The sequence below is a fragment of the Centruroides vittatus genome, unplaced genomic scaffold (assembly GCF_030686945.1).
Source record: "Centruroides vittatus isolate TY-2023 unplaced genomic scaffold, ASM3068694v2 contig_4, whole genome shotgun sequence".
Classification (NCBI taxonomy): domain Eukaryota; kingdom Metazoa; phylum Arthropoda; class Arachnida; order Scorpiones; family Buthidae; genus Centruroides; species Centruroides vittatus.
In genome coordinates, this window is record NW_027122214.1 from 3,748,133 (window position 1) to 3,775,651 (window position 27,519).

At 28.1% G+C, this 27,519-nt stretch overlaps 2 protein-coding genes across 6 annotated transcripts in view; both read right to left on the minus strand.

Moving 5' to 3' along the window:
• LOC136976286 (serine-rich adhesin for platelets-like) overlaps nucleotides 1-11,875 on the minus strand; it is a 62,394-nt gene extending 50,519 nt beyond the window's left edge. For 2 of the 5 annotated variants that reach the window (XM_067271519.1, XM_067271521.1), the window contains exons 1-2: nucleotides 11,584-11,875; nucleotides 11,438-11,500 (exon numbers count right to left, since the gene is read on the minus strand). The gene's annotated coding sequence lies outside the window, so the exon portion shown is untranslated. Of the gene's footprint in view, nucleotides 1-428; nucleotides 979-11,437 lie in introns of those variants that run through there. The other 3 variants (XM_067271517.1, XM_067271518.1, XM_067271522.1) reach the window with 2 other exon arrangements.
• Nucleotides 11,876-19,927: 8,052 nt separating this feature from the next.
• The window catches only part of LOC136976291 (endothelin-converting enzyme 1-like), a 33,374-nt gene continuing 25,782 nt past the window's right edge, over nucleotides 19,928-27,519 (minus strand). The window contains exons 12-19 of the mRNA XM_067271530.1: nucleotides 27,409-27,467; nucleotides 25,036-25,087; nucleotides 24,899-24,966; nucleotides 23,859-23,983; nucleotides 21,868-21,933; nucleotides 21,685-21,771; nucleotides 21,538-21,611; nucleotides 19,928-21,459 (exon numbers count right to left, since the gene is read on the minus strand). Coding sequence (XP_067127631.1) covers nucleotides 21,360-21,459; nucleotides 21,538-21,611; nucleotides 21,685-21,771; nucleotides 21,868-21,933; nucleotides 23,859-23,983; nucleotides 24,899-24,966; nucleotides 25,036-25,087; nucleotides 27,409-27,467 — 631 coding nt within the window. The 3' untranslated portion in view covers nucleotides 19,928-21,359. The remainder of the gene's footprint in view (nucleotides 21,460-21,537; nucleotides 21,612-21,684; nucleotides 21,772-21,867; nucleotides 21,934-23,858; nucleotides 23,984-24,898; nucleotides 24,967-25,035; nucleotides 25,088-27,408; nucleotides 27,468-27,519) is intronic.

The window sequence follows — 27,519 nt, forward strand, 5'->3', positions numbered from 1 at the left end:
AAATGTCAATAATCATGCCACTCGGCAATTTTGACACCGAACTTGTATGTGGGAAATCATTGAAATCGTTCCTGCATTCATCGTGGTTATATTTAAGGAAAATTTAATTGTTTTCTATTATATTTAAGGAATAGATTTTATAGTAGTTAATACATTGTAGTAGTTTTATAGTCGTCGATGCGTATGTACGAAGTTCAAAATCGCAGTTATGAAGCGATAAGATTGGTTATCTGACGAAAATCTTCGTCCAACGAATGGAAAATTCATAAATCTAAAAAGCAGTTTTCTTTAAATTTATGTCAAATTTTCGTCTATAAGAATCATTTTATGACCAGGAAAGTTTCGAAAACGGCAGGAACCGGATTCGTTGATCAGATATAAGATTATGTTAAGAGAAAGAAATTTTATAATTAAATTCTATAGCTTACGATTTACGTTTACTATTTTCATTATCCTCGACGGTTTTGCTGTGTCCAAATCCTATAAGTTATTGTGAATAATCTTCCTTTAATTCCGGTCGATTGTTTCCACCTTTTGTGACTCATCGACTTGGCAGCGTAACGTCCACGTGGTTTACCTAGTTTCCACTAAAAATTCAATAAAATACTTCGTTAAGTATCGACGTTACAATTTGATATCGATTGTCGCGCTGTTCCTTCATTAATCACTTTTATCAAAACTTCTTAACATTAAATTAGTTTGCATTCGCTATTAAATAATTAGTCTAAGTTGATCGTAACTAAATGCAGTCATATAATGTTTTTAAATATATAGTTGTGGATTCCATTCAATAATTGATTAATAATTTTAAAATAAAGCCGTGTTCTCAGTTTTGATAGATGCAACGATTCATTAGTCATCATTCCAACGTATCGAACTTAAGCAAGGTTCGAATAAATACAAAAAGACGGCTTCAATGTATAGATACACCAAAAAAGCTCAGATTTATGAATGTAGAATAACCTAACAGAACTTAAAATAGTTAATTAAGAATGGTTTAAAAATAATTGTAAGCATAGGTTCAGTTTAATAAGTGAAAATGAGAAGAAAATGGTATTAACGTATCGATAGAATGGATTCGTTTGAAAATGTATCAAAAACACGTTATTTTTATTCCCAAAATAGTTTCAAAATATATTCTAATTCTTTGTAAAACACGTAAATCTTAATAAAGTATTAAACAAGCACTTATATTCTATATGCTTGCCTTACATATTATGAGCCTTCATCAGGGGCGCTCGTACAGTAGATTGGAGCACTTGGAGCATGTGCTCCAATCTACTCCCAAAGGGAGCTCTAAGGTTTCCTTTTATTTTTAAATTAGTTACTCTTTTTTATCACAGAAAACTTTTTACTGACGACAAAATTAAAATATTTGTTACTAACCGAAAAGTTTTTCTATAGGGTCGCTATTGTTCGGTCGAGTAACGAGACACACCTATTTGATTAACCTGAGTTTGATATATGCGGTATATATATATATATATATATATATATATAGACACTATATACATACTATATTTTATACAATATTCATACGATGCCCCTTTTTTATAGCTTGTGCCCCTTTTTTATAGTCTGCGGGTGCTGCTGGTCGACATAAATAAATGCAATATGTGCTGGATTTTTCATGATTCTGAAAAAATTGAATTTTGTATATTATCGAAATAATGTGGAAAGACCATTCTTAAATACATCGTAGACAGATCGCTATCGCAGCAGAACTATATTTTGTTCTGGATCAAACCGAACTCCGTTTTATTCGATGAAAAAAATTTCGAATTAAAAAGGTTAAAACAAGCAGTATCGATTTCCTTTCGATGCAAAAGCAATTTGATAATATTAGGTAAGTATATGTATATATAAATATTCCTTCTAGCCCTATCAGCATTAAGGAATCAATATTCCTAAATGCAGCTTTGGAAATAACATATCTACCTGACCATCCAGCCATATACTGTATAACAGAGATTATAGTAGTAATTTATTGGAAGTTTTCGGACCATCCAAAGGATCAGTTAGAAGATTCGCCTATTATGACATGTAAAGTTAACGTAGGATGGAACTTTCTTAACTGTTTCCGCCCTGCGGCACTAAACAAGAGTGCCCACAGCGAGAGGCCAGAAAGGGCAATTAACCCTCTTGAGATTTACTTTATTCTTTCTTTTTTCTTCTCTGCTTTTTTCAAATAACAATTTTATAAAGCAACAGATAGTTTATAAGAATTCATTTATTTTAATAGTCACTATACTGAAGCAACTAAAGTCTTCCGATGACGAGATGGTCCCTTTTAATTTTACGTAAAGCCGCATTCAGGAGCTTTACTATTTAAAGTCCACATTTCGTAGAACAGTTATAGGTTTTGCTTATTTTTTACATGTTTATCGTTCACTCTTGTAAAGATAGGCGAGGATAACGTAAGTAGAAAAACACCTATTTATGAAACATTTTAGTAGTAATCAATTCATCCCTTAACTGGTTGAAATCGTTTATGCTTTGCTGAATCAAAATCCTGCAGGTGCCCTTAGTACTAAGAGAGCCGTTTAATCATATTCATCGAGGGTTCGAGGGAGGCTTACGGAATAAAAGTTATGAATGGAGGACATTGTTTTGAAAAAGAGGACATTGCCGATGTATTAGAATAGGCTCGAAGAAAAAAAAAACCTTACGAGTTACTAATTACATTTTTACTTAATTTTCACAGTAATTCTTGGGCGTTTTATAAAACAAAGGGAGAACATTTTTTTCAAAGTCAAAATGCAGGATATCCATGTGTCTTATGGTATTTAAAGAGGGCATATTTTCCTTTTGGATACCATATGGTAACCCTATTTCGGTACACACAAAAGGAACGGCCGGATGGCGAGAGACGAGCTTCCCTCATATCCGGATTAACCCATCCGTGAAAATTTCTAAGTCAGCGCAGATTCGAACTCTAATCTCCTTCATGGTGATTTCTTTACCGTCTCGTTCATTCGGTCGTCCATAGGATGAAATCAGAATTCACCACTTCTCAATCCAGTTGATTTGGATTTGTTTACGACGATCCACTGTAAAATAGATCGAATTGTCAGCCTCAATTTAGGTCATTAAAAGTCGATAAACTCGGATCCGAACAATCTGCAAAAAAGGTCGCGAAGTCTGGATTGAATTCGAACTCGGATCCCGCTGCTATTTTGTCGATAACTTATTCAATGACAAACGAAAAGTCGCTACTGGCTACGTAAAAGTCAAAAAAAAAAAAAAAAAAAATGTAATACCAAATTTTAAGGTAAAGTAACCGCAGAACTGATGTGTTGCTGTGTGACAAAAATTGGAAACATTCCAATTTCCGTCACCCTTACACCAGAAAGTGAAAATTTTGGCAAATTTCCATTTTCTGAAGATTTTGACATCTTAAATATAGGTTGAATTGCAAATACTAAACACCCGTTCGATTAAAACGACTGAAATTTTAGGAAGCGGTTCCATAACCCCGAAGGATTGCAATATTAAGCTGATCTTCGCTCTTCACGACTTTTCGAAATTAATTTTTTTTAATTATTATTTTTTTCCCGCTAGATAGAATTTATATGTATAATTAAAATAATAAAATTGATAAAGCATGTAAATATTTTTATGTATAAATATATATTTTATCGAAATAATGGTCCACAAATTAAAAAATCGAATATCGAAAATAAAACTTATATTAAGAAGTGAAACTCATCACTTTGCAAGATCGGTTTGATAAGTCTGAAAAACAGGCGTATCAATCAGCCTATTATCTAATTATTATAGTAAAGATTATTATTAATATGATGAGAGAAATATATGAAATTGTTACAAAAGTCGTAAAAACAAATTGTTTTTAAATCTTCCCCAATCATATTTAAAATTATAGTCTCCAAAAATTTTATTAAAGGATTTTGAATACTTTTTAAGTGAAAACAACGTGTATATACCGTACATATCTCTTCTAATGGTTATTTTATATTATATTCTGGATATCAAATAAATATATCTAAGTACGTGTACAGTACATTTATCAAATATTCTTTCCTCCTTAAAGTATGAGTAGTATATTTTGTTTGCAAGAATTTCATATCAAACAGTATCAAATTTATTATCATTATTTAAATTTATTGATAATATTAAAATTACACAACTATAAATACATTTTTAATAATGATATATTATCATTAAATTTTCAATAAATAATATGAAATTTCGAGTATATTCCAAAGCATCCTGGTCATATTTTTTTTTCAAATTTAAATCAACAATAACTTGCTAACATTAATGGTATCCTAATAAATTGCCTAACTAATTGATGATTAGCAGATTTTGTTATTTTTAATAAGTAAAAACTAAAACAAAATTCTACTAAAACATGAGTAAGTTTTTATGTTATTAAATATTTATTGCTGGATAGATAAGTGGTATTTATTTTTGTTTTAATCAATTAATTATAATTTAAAAAAAAAATTATTTTACTTGTTATAAAATCATAAATTCAAATGTAATTAATTCATTAATTTTATTATTACAAAATTACAAGAATCATGATTTAAAAAAAAAGACTAAAAAAACGAAGTTTCCGTTTTTGAATACTTGGAGAATTTTGAACAAAAGTTTTAGCGCACAATTCTTTTGATTTGCACTGTATAATATCATATTACATATGCAAAATTTGTCACCACATAAATTTGTGTGTTGATCCCTTCAATCATTGTTTCAATAAATTAATTTTCAGCATAACTAAAAATTTAAATCATAGTAGTAAGTATAAAATTATTAAATTACAGAATATTAATTTAATGTAGAAAAAATATCCTGCTTAAATATTTTTCTATAAAAATTAACTAATTTAAAATAGTTAATTTTAAACTTATTTCACATAAGATATTTTCAAAGTAAAAATCAGAAAAATACCTATTGAATAGCATGATATTCAAATGCTGACACTAATGTCCAAATGGAATTAAAAGTCACTGTTAGTGACGTAATTTCCAAAAATGTGGATTGGTTCAGAAATATTCCTTATCTTTTAAAATATGAACATTTATTTTCTATTTTCAGAATTATATTTCTATTTCATTATCTTATATTACATTACTAGAATAACTTTAAAAATGAAATGAAACTGCATATTTTTTTTTACAAATATAAATAATAATATTGAAGTAAATTAACTGGAAATGCAGTTAGACCAATAAATATAAATATACATTAAATAAGAAAATAAAATGTTTCCTTCCACTAAACAAAAGAAGAAGAAACCCATTTTACATTTTTACAGTATTTAAATTAAGTAGCTATTAATGTCTATCAAAATTGTTTTCTAATGAAAATTTAGCTAATGATATTATTTTAAATAATTCCTCATTGATTTTTACAATTTTATTTAGTAAAGATGCATAATTATCTGAAAAAAAAATAATTTTAGACGAAATGAAATGCAAATGACACAGAGGAAAAAAAAAAGATTTTCTATAAATAATTTTTTTGTCTATCATTTGCATTCCATTACATCAAATTACATAATTTATTGAATAAAACAGCAAACTACTTATAATGAATTAATTAAAAATAATATCAATAGCTTATTATTTTGTATAGTTAAAGCTTCCAAAATCATGTTACAAAAATAATAATTTGATTGCTTAGTGAAAAACATAGAAAAGACAAATTTCTTATTTTTTCCTATTAAAAGTGTTTACAAGTTAGACAATTTTGTGAAAGTAAAACTGTATATAAATCAGAAAATAAAACCAGAAGCATTAACTGAGACCAAAAATGTTCTATCAAATATTTTTGATTTCCTAAAGGAAGCAGTTTTGTTTTTCAATATATATATTTATTTATTTATTTAACAATATAATTATAGCTTAAGAATTAACTTAGGTAATTTTAATTTTCTATAGAGCAGAAAATCTTAGATTATAAAATCTTATTTCTAAATTTGCCATTTTCTAATTTACTGATGTGTGAATGTGAAGTACAATACAACTCCTTATTTTTATAAGGAGTTGTATTGTAGTTTTACACAACACCAAATCTCATTCAAGAAGTCTAAAAACTTTACTGACTGAAGTATTTTTGGGAGGCATTCCTTCCATCTCCAGCAGAATCATACAACACAACTTAAAGCAACGGGCACAGTTACTGTAGAAACCTATACAACTACAAATTTTCAGTACTTTTAAACACATTTAACCTCCAACTCAGTCTCTTTAATTTTCCACAGTAATATAAAATTCAAATGCTCCAACCAATCATAGTACTTGACAATTGGGAGACCTTGATAAATTTAAGAAAGTAGTGGTTAGAAGCTTAGTTAAAACAGCTTATAAGTATTGTAATGGAATGGATGATTTAATTAAAGAGGGAATTAAGTAGATTGAGTCTACAGTTTTCAAGAACAGGAATTCTGGAGAAAATAGTTCAGATAGTAAGAAGAAAGATGATAGATAAAATGAGGTAATGAAAAATGAAGGTGGTGAGAAGGGAAGAAAAAATTTAGATGAAAAAATGGTTGCTAAGGTTGATAATATGACTGCTTAGAAAGCATTAAGTAGAGACGTGATGCAGTATGATGGAAGGTTTGTGTTTAAGAAAAATAATACAGTATACAACATGGTGAGGAATAAGAAAGATCCATTTGAAAATATGCAACAGTCAGTGATATATGTGATCAGAACAGAAAGGTAGTGGTAGCGAGGTGTTTATACATAGAGTCTACTTTAAGAAACTTAAAGGAAAGGTTAAATGAACATAAGAGAGATGTAGGTAAGGATAAGGTAAGCAAAAGCATAGCACAAGAAGAATATGACAAGTAGGCAAGAAGGAGTAATATGGGATAAAGCAAGAATAATCTATTAATACAGAGAAGACCTGTTTACAAATGTAAAAATGGTGAAACAAATGTGTATTTATCTATTAAGTATAGAGAATAATGTGGTAAATAAGGACAATGTAGCAGGTTATCAGAAATTTAGAGAGCTGTGATTAATAAGAGGAAAGAAGAAATAGTGAGAGCATTAAAAGTTAGTTAGGTGTAAGATTAAGAATGTGGAAGGGAAGTGATATAAGAATTCATGACAGCTATAGGAAATGAATAATAATATGGTAGGATTGACTGGAGTTTAAATTTTATGTTACTGCAGATAATTGAAGAAACTTGAGTTGGAGATTAAAAAGTGTTTGAAACATCTGAACTTTGAAAATTTGTAGTTGTTGTTGTAGATATTACTTCAAGTTGTATTGTATGATTCTACTGAAGATGAGAAGAATGCCTCCAAAAACCTTTTCAGAAAGTTTTTATACTCCACGAATGAGGTTTGGTATTGTGTATTTTAATAACGGAAATGGAATTACTGTTTACTAATATTATGAAATTTAGTTTTTATTTTTGTTATCATACTGTTTTGTCTTAGTTCAGTATCTAAAATTCATTATATTTTTGAATCATTTATATTTTGCTATCAAATTACAAACTGATTCAAATAGGACTTTATAACTTTGGAACATTAGAATTTTAATCAGAAAAACTTATAGAATTAGTTGAGGAATTAATTTATAGCAAAACACATGAAGTTTATCTCATACTGCAATCTGAAATGTTGCATCAGATTGAGAAAGATGAGACATACCTAGATAACATTACCTTCAGTGATAAGTCAACATTTCATCTCACTGGTAAAGTGAATATCTATAACTTGCATGGTTTAGATGCTCTGAAAATCCATAAACAACTGAAGAACATGTTCATGACAGTCAAGAAATTAGATTCAGATGGGATATTTCATGCATCACTAAATGTTTGAGATAAAACTTTAATGTGTTTTGCTATAAATTAGAACATCAACCAACTATTTAAGTCTTCTGATTAAAATTCTATATTCTTTCAAAGATGCAAAATCCGTTTTGAATCACCACGTATTACCTGATTTCAAAAGAATTATTTTTAAATTATTTCAAACAATCAGTGATTACAAATGATATATCCATTAACAAAACAAATATAACTCTCTACAATTATTTTTAAACAAAAACATATAAAATGCATACACCTACAGTTGTAATATAGATCGTCAAAAACAACTGTTATGAACAGTTTTAAAAACTTCTAATTTCTATTATTTAATTGTGTATTCAAATTTTCTTTTCATTTTATTAAATCAAGAATAAAGAACTTATCTAAAACTCACTTGTATAACTCTCTTCTTTTATTCTATACAAAACTGCATGCTACATTCATAATCCCATTTTCATTTACTTCTTAAGTTTCATCCCATACAAAATATTGTATAATAAACAAAATTTATAAAGTACATGTTAGAAAATTAGAAATAAAAGTCTCCAAATACTTATTATTTATTTTCATATATATTTATATATAAGAATAAATAATGCTTTTGGAAATGAAAAACATCATTATTAATTTTAAATATTTAACTTGACATGACTTACTAAAATAGTATATTTTATAAATACTTTTACACAATACTCAAACAAAACATTTTGTCAGTCAAAAATCTTCATTTATTTAATTTAAATTTTTTAACCCAAGTAATTATTAATGTTTTATCAATTAACAAATAACGTTCTTTCAAACATGGTATGTTAAATCTCATCGTCTTTTTAGTCTTTGTACTATACATTTTGGGTAGATTTCTATTATTCTTAATTAAATTCATAAAATATTTCTAACAGTTCTCTAGCTATAAAATGAAAATTGATAAGTTATTGTAGCTGAATGTAAATATTTCATAAAAATCAAAATGTAGCCATATTAATTGTTGTATATTAAATGGTAAAAGAAAATATAGTATAAAATAGTAAAGGAAAATATTACAGTTTACAATACTTTTTATTATTATTCATTTTAGTTCTTTGTAATTTCTGTAATTAATAGAAAGTACAGAAATGAATACTAATAAAAGTATTTCTAGAAAAGTTAAAAAATATATGAAATATAGGGCCTACAATATACATTTATAAATTTGAAGTAAAAATATAATATTTAAATCCATTGTCATTTGAATATTAAAATGTTAAAATAACTGTATTATTTATGTAATAATTATCCTACTTCGTCAAATACTAATGTATTTTATTCAAATAAATTATATATCATGATGTGATTCTAGGTTATATTTTCATCTTAAATTTATTTCTAAAAGATAAAAGATTACTTAAGAATACTAAAAATCTTTTATATAAATTAATGTAAAAATTTATTTCGTGATAAAAGGCTTAAAAATTTTTAGCTCTGTCTGCACAAGAACCTTCTATTATCATCTTATTTTGGTAATTTTTTTTCCTAAAAGATAGGCTGTAAAAAATGTCTTATTTCTATACTGTTACATTTGTTCCACAAAGAATTTTATTATGTAATTAGAAGAATGTTTTGGTCAACTTATTAGGCAATATAAAATAATATAACTGCAATAATACTCAAACACCAAAACACTTGCTGAGCTTACTGCTATCTTTAATTTCTAATGTTTTCAACCTAATTTTTATAGGTCATCTTCAGGAAAAATTTAATACATTTCCACATTCGAATATAAAGCTTTCGAATGCTCGCGACATTTAAAACTTTTCGAATCTTTAAAAATTTTAACGGTATAACTGTAAAACTTTTCGAATCTTTAAAAATTTTAACTTTAATATAACTGCATTGTTAGTTATACTCACTTTTGAAATGTCCCTTAAAATAAAACATTAATAAATGCAAATAAGTACCAAATCAGTTTTTCAGATGTTACTTTAGATATGTTATGAGAAATCTAACCTGATTCTGAAAAAATAGGAAATTTTGAAACAAAAGTATGAAAAGTACACTTACAGAAACTAAAAATTAATTTTAATATATATTAAAAATTATTCTTGTCAAAAGGAAATATTTTTTGAGAAAATAAACATGATCTCATAATATTTTATATAAACAATGAAGTATCTGATTCCTTGCAAAAATGCATAAAGTATCCAAAACAAATGAGAAAACATCTTATTTTAATTTCAATTGGTAAAAATAATTTAGCACTTGGAAAATATAACTTAGTTTTACTTTGTTGTTCATAAACTGAGCATCTGTACAAATAACATTGTCCAAAAAATAATGACAGAAATCAAAGATCTTTCAATCTAAACTAAGAGTTTCCCACAGATATTTTATGAAGAGCTTTAAAAAATCTTAAAGTTTAGTGACATCTTATACAGAAACTGGCAAGTTAAACAATAACAAATCTAAGAGTAATCATTCAGCAGTTTCATTTTTTCATTGTTTAAAACAATGGAAAATCCATTAGATGCTTGGAAAATTTGTTCTGTTTCCCATATCCAATATAGTGTTTCTTGCACTTTAACATTAAAGTATTTTTATAGCATGTGACATTATGAAAACTACATTAATTTATAATTTGATTAAAATGGTTTCATTTGCAATTACTACATATCATTTTTAGCAACAATCTAAATTTAACAAGAATCTTGATAATTTTAATCTCACATTAAAAATAAACCTAATTAATAAATCTTATAGTATACAGCATTTATCCTTTAAACTAATATAAAGCAAGTATACACACTAGATATATTACATGTATTATTAAATATCTCTCTAAAAATATACATATCACAAGAATTATGATTATTGATCTATTTAAGGAAAAACACATGTACAATGAACTCTTTTTTTTTTTTTATGAAGTAAAACCTGCCAAAGTATTACACAGGTGTGTATTTTAATAGTCATGAAGTTTAATAATACTTTAATCTGGAAATCAATTTTTTATATATATTTTTATTGTAACTAGTTTAAATTTTCATCAATTATTTCAAGCATAAATGTTTGTTTATATATAAGCATAATACATCCTCTATAAGACTGTACAAGCTATACAACACTAGAAATGATTAAATGATTATAGGAAACAATTTAAACTTCACATAAAAAACTTTAATTATAAATCCTGATAAGTTTTTATTTTATATTTTCACAACAAATTTGCACTTTTATTATGAATCATTATAAGTAGTCAGCAACATTTATTTAGATCAAGATTATTAATTAACGAAGGTTTTACCAAGACTTTACGCTTGATTTTTGGTAGATCTGAACTCAAATTAGGTGAACCTATAAAGCAGATGACAAGAATTCTTATCATTCTTAACGATCGACAATAAAAGGATTAGATAAATGAACAAACAATAGGAATTAAAGTGAAGTACATTTAACAGTTACTTAACTATATATTATATTGAAAAAGGCCACATTTACCATTTTCTCGTTAACTTACTCATTTATAAGCGTTATGGAAGCGCTGTCATCAATTAGATCGATGAAAAAACCGAGAAAGTAATTAAAATCGTGGATAAAGCGGAGAAGAAACTAAAGTCGATAACAATAATAAAAGAAGGAAGATTAGGTTTAATCAATTTGACTTACTTGTTAGGAGTCTTCCATTTCCACGTTTACAGCCAGGAATTCGACTTTAACTATGTCGTGCATCTAGACATTATGAATGGAAAAACGTAACGAATATTCACTGGCACAAAAACAATCGAAAACGTCACCGGTTACTTAAAACGTACCTTTAAAAATCCCATTTCTTCGTTTCGTATAATTGGCCGAGACGACGAGTCGAACGGGAAAATAACCAATAGTCGTCGTTGATGTAAAGAACTTAAACCAATAGTGTGTATGAATTTCGAGTGTATATAAATATAAATGATATATTTTATTAACGATTTAATTTCGTAATTTCGATTTCGTCGTATCTGTTATTAAGTGAACTTTTCGGTCTATAACACACAATAATAAATATTTCCTTTAACCAACCGCTTTTCGCCAAGGAAAACGTCACAAGGAAACGTCACGCTCTAATTCAATTATAGAAAATATTTTACTCTTGAATCTTATTATCTATGACGTATATCAACTGTTATATTTGAAATTTGAATTTTTTTCTTTAAAAATTGTTAATTATTTAATATACATTTTTTATACAGAATATTTTTATTTAATGCTTTAAAATATTTTAGTTTATAAATAAAATTTAAGTATAAAAATTTTCTATATTACGTAAATTTATAATTCCTAAAATTGTTCTCAATAAATTAAAAGGCAATTAATTGAAATAAATGAATTTCAATATTCTCCTAAAATCACAGAAAGAGAAGGGGAAAACGCTATTTATATACTTCAAAATTAATTTTTATGCTGAAATCCTATATAAAATTTTGTTTTTTCATTCAACTTCTTATTTATTTATTTTTGAAAAATTAACAGTCGAATCCACTCTCCGTTTCTCCGAATTCTGAATAACCATCTGTCTTCACGCAAGCTCCTAGAATATATTCTAGGACCTTGGTCTTCGCGAAGAAATAGATTAAAACTTATATCGGGTTCTCGTGTTATTTTGGAATTTCAATTCGGAATTCAATTCAAAAGCTTTGCCTTTCCTATTGCTATTCATGTTTACTCCCGACAATACACAAGAACGATTCAAACGACTCAGATAAAATAGTTTTGTCTCTAAACACAAGTAATCCTTCGCTCGTGCATATAGGAGGGCCTGGGTTTTTGAAGCAGTGAAAAATGAATAAAAACCTCGTCTTATATGCGAGTAAATACGGTAATTGTGTCGGTATCTGTTGCATCTGCAGAACGAACATTTTCCAACTTAAAGTTGATCAAGAACTTCATCCAATCAACAGTATAGAGAAAATTTCTTCACTTTCGATCTTGTCATTGAAATGGATATTGCTGCAGAATTGGACTTTTTTCCTGTAATTGATTACGGTAGCTTAGCCCTACTAAAAGCAGAAAGGTCTGTTCTGTCAGTTCTGTAGGTAAATTTCTGTACACTTACTTAATTTTCCAACTCATTGTAAAACTACTGTACACATTTTAATTACGGTACTTTATTGTATGTTCTATTGCTTGTTTCTATATTAAAAATGTTTATATTATTGTAGACCTAAATCCATCCTCAAGACCTCAAAAATAAATTTTGTGTAGGACATCTCAAATCCTAGGACCGTCTATAATGGCGAGGAACGGAATTCCGACATTTTTGGGTCGACCTAATCGTAAAAATTTCTGAGTGAATCAAGATTAGTACTAGTGTTCTTCAGAGCAGTAGGACTTTACCGACAGTTAGTAATAAGCGATATTTGAAAAATGAATTTAAAAACTAAAATTTAGATTAAACGTTTGCGACATTTTGTGTTCATTATAGCCATAAAAGAAAAATTTTATTTTCGAATTTTTTTAAACACTTTTCCCCTGTGGGCACTAAGAGAGCCTCTTTTAGCCGAGTGATAAGGGATTGGGCCCGACATATCCACCTGAAAAATTCCCGTCCGGATTCGATCCCCTGAACGATAGGCTGCCACCTTGATTGCTCAGGGGACCTCCGGCCACCTTTCGAATGATTTTAAGCAGTTTAGAAAGTACCCAATATTACTTTTTTAAATGATTTAGTCAATAAAATATATTGTAAAAGTAAATCGCTTACTTTTACAATATATTTCTACCGATAAAAAAACATTGTTTTAAAATTAGATTTATAAATTAATGTTATTTTTGTAAATAATAACCAAATGGTTGATTTACTTTTTAAAATATTTTATTAAAAATTTATAAATTAATTAAACGATAAGCTTTTTTTTTTAACTCTTTCCGCCCTGTGGGCACTAAGAGGGCCTCTTTTAGTAGGCCCATTATGGGTTCGGCCAGGCCCACAATGGGTCGACCGGGTGGTGAGGGACGGGGCCCGACATATCCGAACGGACCACCCCCCGAAAAATTCCTGGGGATTATTCGACCCGTTCGGATTCGATCCCGGGTTCCCCAGAGCGGTAGGCTGCCACCTTTACCGCTCGGCCATCCGGCCGTCAAACGATAAGCTTATTATAGGTCAGTGGGAGTATTTAGCCCAGCTCTTAGAAATAAATACGACGTTTGGAGTTTCAAAAATATTTGTGAAAATTTTTTCATTTCATTACGTATTTTTCGTATATTAATTAAGAAAAACACAATTATGTTTGTCAAATTTTATTTTAAAAATACAGTATAGTTTTTTTAGCGCTGTTTCGTCTTTTTAATGTACTGGAATCTCGTAAACGTGTTTCCAAGCTTTTAAAAGGCCCCGATAATAATGGCATATTTCGATTAATCCTATAATTTGCCTAGAACAAGCATTGCTGAGTGGCGGAATAGAAGTATCTCTTGCTTACTTCGGAAAGGATCGGATTCGATCTCACATGAGAAACACTCCATCATTCTATCCTCCGAATAGTTCTTTTTGAGTGAAAAGGAAGTACAATAGAAAACGTATAAAATATTAAAAACATTTTAATAATGAATTTGAAGACGATTTATTTATAAATATATTGACTTAATCATAATCTTATATTAAATTACACAGTTACAATGATGGATAGGCCTTTTTTTTTTAAACTCTTTCCGCCCTGTGGGCACTAAGAGGGCCTCTTTTAGAAAGCCCATTATGGGTTCGGCCAGGCCCACAATGGGGCGACCGGGTGGTGAGGGACGGGGCCCGACATATCCGAACGGACCACCCCCCGAAAAATTCCTGGGGATTATTCGACCCGTTCGGATCGATCCCGGGTCCCCCAGAGCGGTAGGCTGCCACCTTGACCGCTCGGCCATCCGGCCATGGCCTATATAATAATAATAATAAGTAGAAACTAAAATTCATTGTTTTGATGTAAAACGACTGTCAATGATTAACAAGGAAACGAATCGTTGAATTATATTTCGAATTCAATTATTTATATATTATTAAATCTAAAAAATATAAGAATAATTAAGAAAAAGTTGCACGAAGATTATTCCATATCAAATAATTATAGTAATATACTGTATTAAATATTTGCTTTCTATCAAATGTGCATCAAAAAGTATGATTTAAAAAAAATTGTCCAACAATTTTCTCATTAAAATTCTATTATAAAAATTAACAGACATATATTTAGCAAAGTTTTAATCTCTCAAAATGGAGTGTAAAGGCTCGAATTAATTACTATAGGTCTACTTATTTAATAGAGTGAATCACAAATATGGAAGTAAGACCCAACCGAAAACGCTCATCGGTGGCCGAGTGGATAAAACCACTGATAAAGGAGGGTCGAATTTAATGATGTTACTAACATTTACAATTTTTTTTATAAAACCCACCCCTACCCTCAAAATAAAGCTTTTTGCCATTTTATAATAGTTAAAGATATTACAAGAAATAAAATATTATAACAGATGGCGCCACTAAATGTCGCCGGAAAAGTTAAGCAATTCGTTTTTTTTTTCTTCTCTTTCGCGAACAATTATTTAACATTACTAGAATTAGGCAATCGATGAGACTTAACTCCAAATGTCAGAATGTTTCCTTTTCTCAGAAAACGGTAAACACATTCATTTGAAACTTTAGACAATCTGTAACAAGTAATAAATTCAAGATGTTATTTGTGAAAGATAAGCAAATTTAACTGAGAAATCCTTCAAATAAAGGGCTATTCTAAAATGATTTGTTTTACAGATTGTTTCGTTATATCATTTTATAAGAATTAAATAAAAAATTAACAAGCTTAATAAAATAAATTATCAAATTATATTCGATATTCCCTAAACGACATTTTGATATTTTAATACCAGTTTGTCTTAGAACAGGCTTATCGTCCAGTGTTACAATCTCGATCGGGCAACATATTAAAAACATATTTAGAATATTTCTGTCATACATTTAAACATTAATAATTACGTAAGAAATATAAGAAACATTGCGTAAAGATTTTACTTACATTCTTATAATAGATTCAAAAGTGTTTTAGGGGAATTTTATGTCAACTCATTTCTGTAGAGAGTAGTGATGGGATGAGTTTTGTAAATATCGATAACCCTCAAAGCCGATAATGATGTTATCTAATATCATCACAAAATATCGACATATCGGAAAATATCGGACTAATCTGGGAATTTTGACTACTAGGGTTAAAATTTCGCCTTGCAGGTTCAAGAAGGTACTGTACCTAAGTTAAATCCTCGTGCGAAGAAACCTACGTAACATTTCCTCACTTTTACTTTTAAATCTTTCCGACGGAACAGAGCTTTCTGAGATACAGTAACACTGTTCTGCTAGCTTTGTCGTGTTTGGGAATACGGCAGACAAATGTTCCCATTTTTTTATGGGGCAGCATTTACGGTCTATCAAATTTTAAAATGGGTAATGTTTTAGCTCTGTAACCAAGCTACCCGAGTCTCTCTGTGTTTCAGTGCCTGTCTGCTTTGCAGCTAGACAGGTGCGGAAGCTCTAGATATCGTCACTAGCGGCCGGATGGCCGAGCGGTTAAGGTTCGCAGCCTGCCGCCCTGGGGACCCGGGATCGAATCCGGACGGGTCGAAAAATCCCCAGGAATTTTTCGGGGGGTGGTGCATTCGGATACGTCGGTCCCCGTCCCTCACCACCCGGCCGCCCCATTGTGGGCCTGGCCGAACTCATAATGGGCTTGCTATAAGAGGCCCTCTTAGTGCCCACAGGGCGGAAAGAGTTACAAAAAAAAAATATATATATATCGTCACTGTTAGCAGTCTGTATTACCCTATTTTCCAACTGGTGCTCATTCCCTTCATTACTTGTTCTCGCAATATCTTTTAAGGCCTCATTGATGTGAGATATTGCCCGTGAACAAACTATTGGCGAATCAAAATGCAGCCTTTTAAATCGCGGATCAAGTATACTAGAAATAGATAGCAAGTGGTTGCTTTCGGCATCCTTAATAGTGTACAGGGAATTCATCGTGGCAACCTCAAAATTTTTCTCTACTGTTTCCAAAGAAATTCTGGCAGCTGTGGCTTTAGTCATGCAACTTATCATTGGCAGTACAGAACTAATATATTTTTCACCTGAAGTCTGTTTCGTTAGCTGATCAAATGGTTTCAAATCACATAAGTCGCACAGTCGGCAAGATAGCGCCACAAACAGCACAGCACAACGACAACGCTGAAGGCTGCTTTTCTTTGTCCCTCCCCAGTCAATCCACAGTTTTCACTGATACATCGCACCAAAACACTAAGATATATCGGTGATATATCGAAACCACGAATATCGCAATATATCGGAAATCACCAGGTACGATATATCGATATTCCAATCCCATCACTAGTGGAGAGTTTAGTCATGAGCACGGATCCATATAGGACAGGGGAGACATATTCCCCCATATTTTTACAGGCAAATTGTTCCCCCTCTTAGCGTATTTTTATTTTATACCATCTACAAGAATTAGGAATAGAAACGAGTACTGTACACAATAGGTTCACTTTATATCAGGGGTGGCGAACCTATGGCACGCGTGCCCAAAGTGGCACGTCGGAGAAATCATCTGGCACGTAATGTATCATATGATTTCTGTCCTTTTCAATCATCCTTTCTGTTTATCACCTGACCATCCTTTTTTCAATTAGATTTTTTACATTTATTCGAATTAAAGCGTATTCTTTTAATTTCTGTAAATATCATTATTCGAAGGCTAAGACTTTGGCACGCGTTAACATCTTTAAAGTTAAGTATGCTTACAATATGGCACGCGGACTCAAAAAGGTTCGCCATCCCTGCTTTATATGTTACATTCAATCAAAACCGGACGATGAGTACATCTTACTCATTTCATTGCCCGCCCCTCAATACATATACAGATAGACACCGATGTTTGCAGTTTGTTTCAGAAGTTTCATTCAAAAAACAATAATTGTGCTTTAGATATTGTCCTTTAATTGACACAATGTAGTATCCTTTCTTTGCAACCGTTCTATTTATCATTTTTCCGAAAAAAAATACTTGGAACGCTTTATATTTTGCTTCGTAAGTTCATTATGTTGAAATTATTATTATTTTTTTTTATTGAAAGGTAGAAACTTTTTGAAAGCTAGCGGTACTCTTGTGCAATCCACACAATATTTTGTACTTCTAGTGTTCAAGTAATGTTTTAAAATTTTATATATCTTTTATCTTTTTACCGCCAGCGGACGGAAGAAAAGAAAAATTCCGACTGTTGCATTCCCGTCACAAAAATTGCCTCCGCTGTAAACCCGTGTACCAACTCTTTGTAGCTTCTAAAAACGTTGCGGCTTACTACTTAAAGACTGATACTTGCTCTTTACGCATTAATTTATATAGGCTTTTTGTTTTTACGGTATATTTATAAAATTATGAGTTTTATCTTGGTGTTAAACTTCCGTATTATCAAAATTTTTTAAAAATCAACTGTAACTTATTTTTAAAAATTTATGGTGTGTTGTATTATTAGATTCAAAGTGTGCTAACCCAAAAAGGTTGGATACACTGCTCTAAGGTATGCAATAGATGTTTCCAAGTGACAAAACAACTAAGCATACTCTATTTGGTATGAAACGGAGTATGCATCACTGGTTTGCTTCTAAGGAAGCAAACCAGTGATGCTACTCGTTTCATACCGTTTCATGCATATTAGAGCAGTGTTTCCGACTTTTCAAAAATCCGTTTTAGTTTATTCTTTTCTCTTACGGTTTTAACAAAGATGCACTGTAATAAGAATGTTAAAACCAATTAATTAATTACTTTTTATAATTACTCTAGTCTACAAAATTAATCTTTTAAAAAACTGAAAACAATAAAGTCATCAGCAAGAAAGAAAAACCAGAGATTAAATTATATAAAATGTTTAAAAAATATTAGTAGTTATTTTACTTGTTTATAAACTTTTTCACTGAATTCTCCAGTAAACCAGAGTACAAAAAGTATATGCAGTTCAACACTAAAATATACAGTATAAAAATTTATTTTATACTCATCAGTACTTATAATTTATTTCATTTATTGTACATTCATTCTATGCTCTCTACATAGACATTATTAAGTGCAAGAACTATTAAGAAATGCATCATTTTGCCAAAAATGCTTAATTGAAACTTTATAACTAAAATTTCCAAACAAATTTTTCATTTTCAGTATTAAAATTACTTTTTGTAGTCAAGTGACTATGATGGATTTCTTAATGATAATTTGGATGAAAGAAGTTTCTGCCAGCTAACGAACAATCTCGCTGCGAGTATTTAAACCACATTACTGAGTCTTGCCAGTAGGTCCCACAACTTGGCAGCTGTAATACTGGCTTATTCTGTAGGTTATTGACAAAAAAACTATTAGTAAACATGATGCTTTATTAATGAAGAGCATGGCAACCATGTTAATTATAATTTTATGTCGTCTGAGTTAATCAAAAAGCATATAGTCCGAAAAGAACATTTTCTAAACTCGAAAACAAGATGAAAGTATAATGCAGTACTTGAACCTTAATTATATTTTGTAGTTCTCAAAATCCTAGACTTCCATTATTTGCCAAAAGTTAGTTTTTACTAGTGGTGATTCTAGTGTCCGTTAAAAAAACAAGGTCACAACGGTGACAACAGATCCATGACAATCAACTATTTTGAAAACAGTATACGAAAATAACTCTCTTATTATTTTTTTTTTTTCAATTTTGCTATATTACAAGGATATAAGAAGCAGTCTTGACTAACCAGGGTCCCCTGATATGACCCATTCAAGAGCTACAAGTATCTATTCCCAGAGTATACCAGAAGTGTTCACTGGTTCTTCAGGTAAGTCCTTGTCCAAAAGTTATTTCAATTATTTTGTTTTGAATAATATTAATTTGCACAAGTTATATTCTACATTATATCTAAACCTTCAAAACAATTTTATATTTAAAACTTCTCTGAAAGCTTAATAAATTCTTTAAATCTTAAACTTTAAAATAGGATTAAAAACATCTTCACTTATTTTTATTAATTCATAGACATTCACAAGTAATGTGGAAAATTACATTAAGAATATTGTCACTATATTTGAGAAAGGTAAAAAAACAACTTTCAAAATACATAAAAATTTAAGTTTTTTAATATAAAACTTCCAAATTACATTAAATCCAAAAAATCTGTACAATTACTTTACATTAACACCATCAGGATATCAAATTACAAGTCATTCTTTCCATTATTTGCAATGACATTGATTAACTGGAATGTTGATTTACAAAATAAATATTTCAAAACAATTTGTAAACTATCGTTTATATTTAATTAAAAATCAACTTGTCTAATTGAATGTAAATTATTATTAGAAAATAATTTGTGATTAATGTTTTACTTATGATTAAATATGTACATTATGAATTTGAAAAAATGATGAAAAATTTATATCTATCACAAAGTACTTTTTCAAATTATTGAAATTTGGATATTCATTTTCTTTCAATTTAATTAAAAATTAAGAGTTTGTAGATATGCCCATTATGTAAACCTTTCAGGGATCTTTGAAATTAAATTTTTAATGTACAGGGTGTCCAGATTGAGACTGACACATTTTAAAAAAAATACTGTCAAAATTTAATGCATAAAGATGAATGCCCACAGAAGTCCAGTTGTCAAGCAGCTAGGCAACTCAGAATTCCCCGTTCAACTTCTCATAATGTGATGCATCACAGACTAAGCTATTATCCATGCAACAGGAATACATGGAAATATTTTAAAATTTTGTGTTAAAACAATTATCAACAGTAGAACTCTACAAATTTTTGTAGGAAAACTTGGCGAGTTTGTCTTCAAATTGCACATATATATATATATAACATCTCTTATTTTTATTGTAACTTTTACCTAATTTTACTTATAGCCTTTCAAAATGTGTGTCTGTCAATCTCAATCTTGTATTTGTGAGAAGCAAATAAGCAAAATTTAATAAAATTCTTAACGAGAACAATTCATTGATAGTTAAATTTTGCAAATTTTCTTATTACAAAATAATTCAAAATTTCTTTTTCAAAATATAAATTCTGCACATATTATTATTTAAAAAAAACCTATCCTTAAATCAGTTATTAAAATATTATATAATTTAAAATTCCCATAATATATTGTACAAACTTTTATATCTTTTGAAATATAAATGGTGAAAATACAACCTTTAAAAATTATATCAAAAATATCTAATTTTATATATATATATATATATATAAATAGTGGTAGTTTGTGCCATTGGTCTTTAAAATTTCTCTCAATTTATCAAAATTCATTTAAAGCTACATAACTTAGGGATGTGTAGATTGGTAATTTTAAATATGTATAAAAATTAAATTTTTTAAAATGTTTGTATTGCAGAATGTATATTGAAGTCTCAAACATTTTCATCTTGATCTTATGAATTTTCATAAAAATTTTCTTAATATTTTTTCATCTTTACAAAAAAGAAAACATTACCAATGATTAAGTAATAAATTATGTACACATGAAGGGGAGACAAATTCTTATCCTACCACACATTGCATTGCTTTTCTGCTTTCATTGCAGAATTGTCTGGACAATTAAATGCATTTCTAAATTCTGTTAATTGTTCTAAACTTGTTAAGACTCTAAAAAATAAATAAAATGTATATAATAAAAAAATGCTTTAACAATTTTTAAATTTTTAAGTGAATAGTTTTATTTACCTTAATCTATTTGGTAATGAATATTGATTATCCCACGTCACTATTCTTCCTGGCTGTGATATCTGACATAGACTCTATTAAAAAAAGTTGCATTTAATACATTGTTTTTAATTTTTAAAAAATGCAATTACACAAAAGAAATGTTACCTGTGCATAGGATATAAAGAAAAGTTGATCATGATTCTTGTTTATACCAGGAAGTAATCCACTCTTATCATTACTATTTTTGTATGCCTTTGTTTATTTAAAAAAAAATAATGAAAAACAAACATATTATTCATTTGTAATAATGTGATAGCTAAAACCTAAAATAACAAAATTTGTACATACTGAGAAGGCAAATTTAATTCCTCCAATGTCATCCATCAAATCAAGAACAGTCAAATTGGAATGTAGCTATAAAAATTTTCAAATAGTTTTAGTAAAAAACTTTCAAATAATTCTATTTTTGATATCTTTTATAATTAATTACTATTTATTTATAAGAACTTGATAAAATAGATATTGATTCAAAAAATCTGTATTTTAATTATCATCAACAACCCATCTCAATTATATATGTATATGTATATATGTATATATTCTAACAACAACAAACCAACCTTTGAAATCAAAAAAATAATTTTATTTTTTGTGGCAATCAAGAATTTGTTTACTGATTTATGACTTTAAAGTACAGAACAGAAAACTAGACAAATGTTTTCATTCTTTTCTGTAAAATTATATTAAAATTATCAACATTGTCCTTCAAATTTGTAAAAAACAGTCAGATTGTTAAATTTAAAAATAAAATTAGAGCATTATAACATAATACACTCTCATCATGTATGGCTTCAAATATAAAAAACTGATTTATATCAATTGCATACAAGGGGTATCTTCCAACATTATCAATATTTGACTAGTCAAAGAATCATACATCTTATATGTTTAACATGAAATTTTGATATCTTTAGTTTTGTAGTAATAATAGAACTTTAAAATCAGTTTATAACAGCTTTGAGAACATTTTAGTGCATACATATTTTCAGTTTTTTGCAAAGGCTTTTTCTGAACATTTTCCATTCTGTGGATGCTAAGAGAATATCTTTTCGTATCTAAAAATAAGGTTGTTTTATGTTGAAGATGGCTACAAAGCAATATCTCCTGGCAGTTTATATGGAGTATGAAAGAAATGATTAATTTTTCATGACAGATCAGATAAAAGTTTATATGAAGAAACCTTTTATCTTATAACTAATTTTATCATGTGAAATATTTAATTCTTATTAAATTCAAACTGTTAGTAAATTTTGGCTTTAATGAAAAATTCTGTATAACCACAATATCTAATCATACCGAGAATAGTTGCTAAATAGTTCTTAAAAATTTATTTTGTTTTAAGCTTACAATAATTAAAGTTATTGCCATAATCTGACAAATTTTAGACTTAAAACAATAATAAATGAAATTATTTGCTTCTGTTCTCTATATAACAATACAATCTGATCCAATAATCCAATGGATTCTTTTTCAAACAAATGAGGAATTTCAAATTTTTTATTACTAAAAATATTGTTCATGACTTAAAATATTGTTAATCTCTGATATAGTATTATTCTAATTTCTGCATATAGCTTAATTTGTACAGAATAAACTAAAATTAACTGTACTAAACCCAATTTTAATTAATAATATAAAAATGGCATAATAATGTATAATGAACCATTTCATACAACAAACTAATTGAATTATGAAACAAATTCATATTTTGTTTATTTTATTAAATATAGTTTATAAGTAAAAAATATCATTAACACATTTGAATTATTCTGAATGATTCATTTAGCATTAATAAAATTTTAAAAATATTTCACAATTAGATTCAAATCTGAAATAAATTTTATCATCAGCTACAAAGTAAATAAAAAATATTGTAAGTTTTTCATTTTTGCTTTTTCTGCCTTGTAAGCACTAAGAAGACCTTTTTTTAAACCATATCCATTACGGGGTTGGACCATATCCATTATGGGTTTGGGCCCATAATGGATATGGTTACCCAATGGATAATGGATAATGGATACCCAAACTATAATGGATATGGTTTAAAAAATGGTCTTCTTAGGAATAGATTTAATGAGCACGTGGATTTTAAAAAAACTTGATTTAATAAGCAGTGAAAAATAAGACCTGACATATCCACAGCAGAAAAATTCCAGGAGAGCTTTTCAGCCAAATTCAATCCTGGGTTCCCAGAGTAATGGGCAGATCCTTAACTGCATCATCATTTGGTTGTCAAATATTCTAGGTTTGTGAAGTTTAAAATATTATTGATTATTTACCTTTTCATTGAAATTTTTATTGGCTTTTATGCTTTCCAATAAACAGTCTGACGATTCTTTGTAAGATTCTTTTGACTTATTTCCTAACCATGGTTCCAATACTCCATTCATCTGATAATTGATACCTGTATTTTGAAAATTTAATATTTAATTACTTTTTTGGTTATAAAAATGTTTTTTTCATAAACTGTATTTATTATATAAACAAAATGATTTTAATAACATCAATATAATAACCCAGACAGTTGAGTGAAAAATATTAATTATAAAACTAATCAGATAACCACATCACCACTTTTTGGTAACATCAATTAATTTGAATTAATTGATTATTAAAGTTCACAAATAGTACTCAGCCTTGCTTTAAGAAGGAATTGTTTCAAGGATATATTTTTAAATTTTGATGTTTAAATATTAAACTAAATCTAAACAAAAAGCAGGACTTCCTGAAGTAAGTTCAAGTATGTTTTCTGGATTATCCATATTCTGGATTCTCTTATGCATGCATACAGAGCCAAGGAATAATATCAAATGTTTACAATGCATTTACTATTACTGTTTATGACAAACAGCTATGAAGAAAATATGAAAACTATTAAACGGTTATGAACCTGATAAAATTCAAATTTAAAATCCAAAACAGATTTGAAATAATTCTTTCCTTTAATCATATGAAGAGGAGACATTCAGTGTAATAATAATGCATTCAATAAAAAATTTCTTTAAATATTAAAGAAATGCAGTTATAATGACTCATAAATCTTATTTTAAATAATACGATTTCATTAAAAGAAAAATGTTTTACAGATGTGATATTTTCTAATTTATTGTAAATATTTTAACTTAACCACAAATACAAATATTATATAAGAAAATCTGAAACCAACTTAGTAAACTGAAAAATAATTTAGAAATTAGTTATTAATTTTCAATAAATTTTATTTTTTATATTACAGTATTATTATAAAAGAGATGTTAAAATAATATTGAACTTAACAGTTACAAAAAATGATAACTAAAAATATTACGTCTTTCAATACCTCTAATATCAAAGGCTTGTGAGAGTTTATTGGCAACATGAGCAGCAAATGATCCATATTTCATGGCACTGAAAATAAATTTTAACTTAAGATCAAATTTTAAGAGAATCAATTTGTAAGTAGAGAGAGATACTCACAGTGGTGAATCCATGTGATAAATAGGAAAATTCAACAGTCCAGCAGGAATTACTAGAATAAAGTTATTTTAAAATTAAATTTAAAAAAAATATCAATTAATTTATTAAACTGTAAAATATAAAAGTATAATGTATAAATTATACTTTTATATTTCATACTTTTATATATCCAAAAAGCATTGATAACCTCACCAAAATAACAAATAAATTTTATATATTTAATATGTATAATATATAAATTATACATATTAGATATATCAAATTTATTTGTTAATTTGGTTATCAATGCCTTTTGGATTTGCCACTGTATATCAGAAGTAAATAAAATATTGATTAAAATTTACTATAAACAAAATTTAAAACTAAATTATTATGATTGGTATTAGTATTGTTATTTGATAATTTGTTTTAAAACAAACTATTTTATAGAAAGAAAGAAGACACAAAAGTAACAAATAAAAAGTGTACATTAAGTTATTGAAAATAAAAATGAGTTTATTTTGTAGTAATAATAAAAAAAAGAGTAGACATTATTTAATGCAACTAAAACTGAAACAATCATTAATCATAAATAAAATATTCTCCAATTTTTAAAATGAACGCTTACAAATGCAGTATAACCTCTGAATAGCAAACAGTGTTGAGACTGAAAAGTATGTCTGCTATTCAGAGGTACAAGGCCAGCAGCCATATTGTATTTTAATTAACCTGGTCATTATAAAGTGAAGAATATGATGGATTATAAAAACATCAAATTGCATTAGGAATGTGAAAATACCAAAAAGTATACATAGAATATATAGTTAAAAACTAATATACTATATACTATATATATATATATATATATAGTATATTATTTTTATATTCTTTATCTTTTCAGCTGTAAAAATCACATTTTAATTGAATTCTAAATAGAAAACAGGATATTTTAATTAAATAAAACATAAAAATTACAACAAAATGTAAACGTTGATTAATTATTAATTCATCAAAAATGACCTGAAAAAGAAAAATGAAAGTGTTATTATGAACAGAAGGGTTTAAGTGATGAGAGTACAATTGTCGAGTTACTAAGGCGATTTGCTAGCCACTTCAAGAGATAAGAAATGTATATGATATTCTTGCATTTATAACATCATTTATGATCTAAGCGACTAATAAAAAATCAGTGAAGTGATTTGTCTACTTTGAAGTTATCAAATATACTTATTCTTATGAATTGAATATTTTAAATTTTTAAACATTCTGTTGTGGAATTTCAAAATGTATTTTTTGAATACTAATGCTAAAACCCAAAGCAGATTTATAAATAAACTAAAAACGTTTGTTCATTTATTTATGAAAATTTATCAGAAAAACATAATAAACACTTGCTGGAAAAATGTGAAAGGTATTGTTTTGTTGTTATTAGTTCTAGTGTTCTTAATGTCAATTACATTATATATTATTATGATTTTATATTTATATATTATTATTATAAAGAAAATTGTATTTGACAAAATATAAAAACTTGATAGAATGATGCCAAATCAATAACATAAGACAAGGTCATAAGAATGTTTTAATGATTCTAAATTTTACTACTCATGGTGCATTCATTAACTTCTCAAGTTCATTAGAATAATAGGAAAATTTTTTAAAAACCCCAATTAGGCATGGAGTCCTTATAATTTGAACTGACCTATCCAACTACAAATATATAAAAATACTGCATTACAAATATACAAAAAAAAGATTCTTATTCCAAAGGATGAAGACTTATTTAGTAAAACAAAATACTTGGCTCTCTTCAGTGACATATGTAAAGCCAGGTAGCTAAAGCAATAGATGCATTAGTCTGCTTTTGTGTGAAAATTTAGGTTTATATCAGGGTAATGAATCCTAAGAATTTTTCATCAGTTTAATCCTGGATATGTTGGATACCATTTTTCACTACCTGGCTACTTGACTACAAGGCCTGCTAAACCCGTAATGAGCCTGAAAAAACCCTCTTATTATCTATGGGGGACAATATATGACATGGAAGATATGCCACTCTAAAGAAATTAATTTCAATTGCCAGGTGATAACACTCATTCTACTATTGCTTTTATGTATTGGCAAAACAATTTGTCAAGTAAAAACTTTCGCATCACAAATATACATCACATTAAAAACTATTAAAGAAAATCTCAAAAATATTTTAATATTGAGTTTAACACCTTTCTTAAATACATCTTTAAGCTATATTTTTTATATCTAAAATCTAGTGTTGAAATATTAATAATAAATGTGGTTCCTTCATTTCAACTGTTACTATAAATTATCGTACCTTATATTTTCAATTATTTTTAAATTAAACATTTAACGTCAAAATCTAATTGCAATACTTACCAATATTATTATTAATGTAAGAATATCTTGGTCTTACATCTACTGAATATACACCCCAACTGTAAAAATAAAAAGAAATTAGTTTGACTCTTGAATAATGAAATAATCACA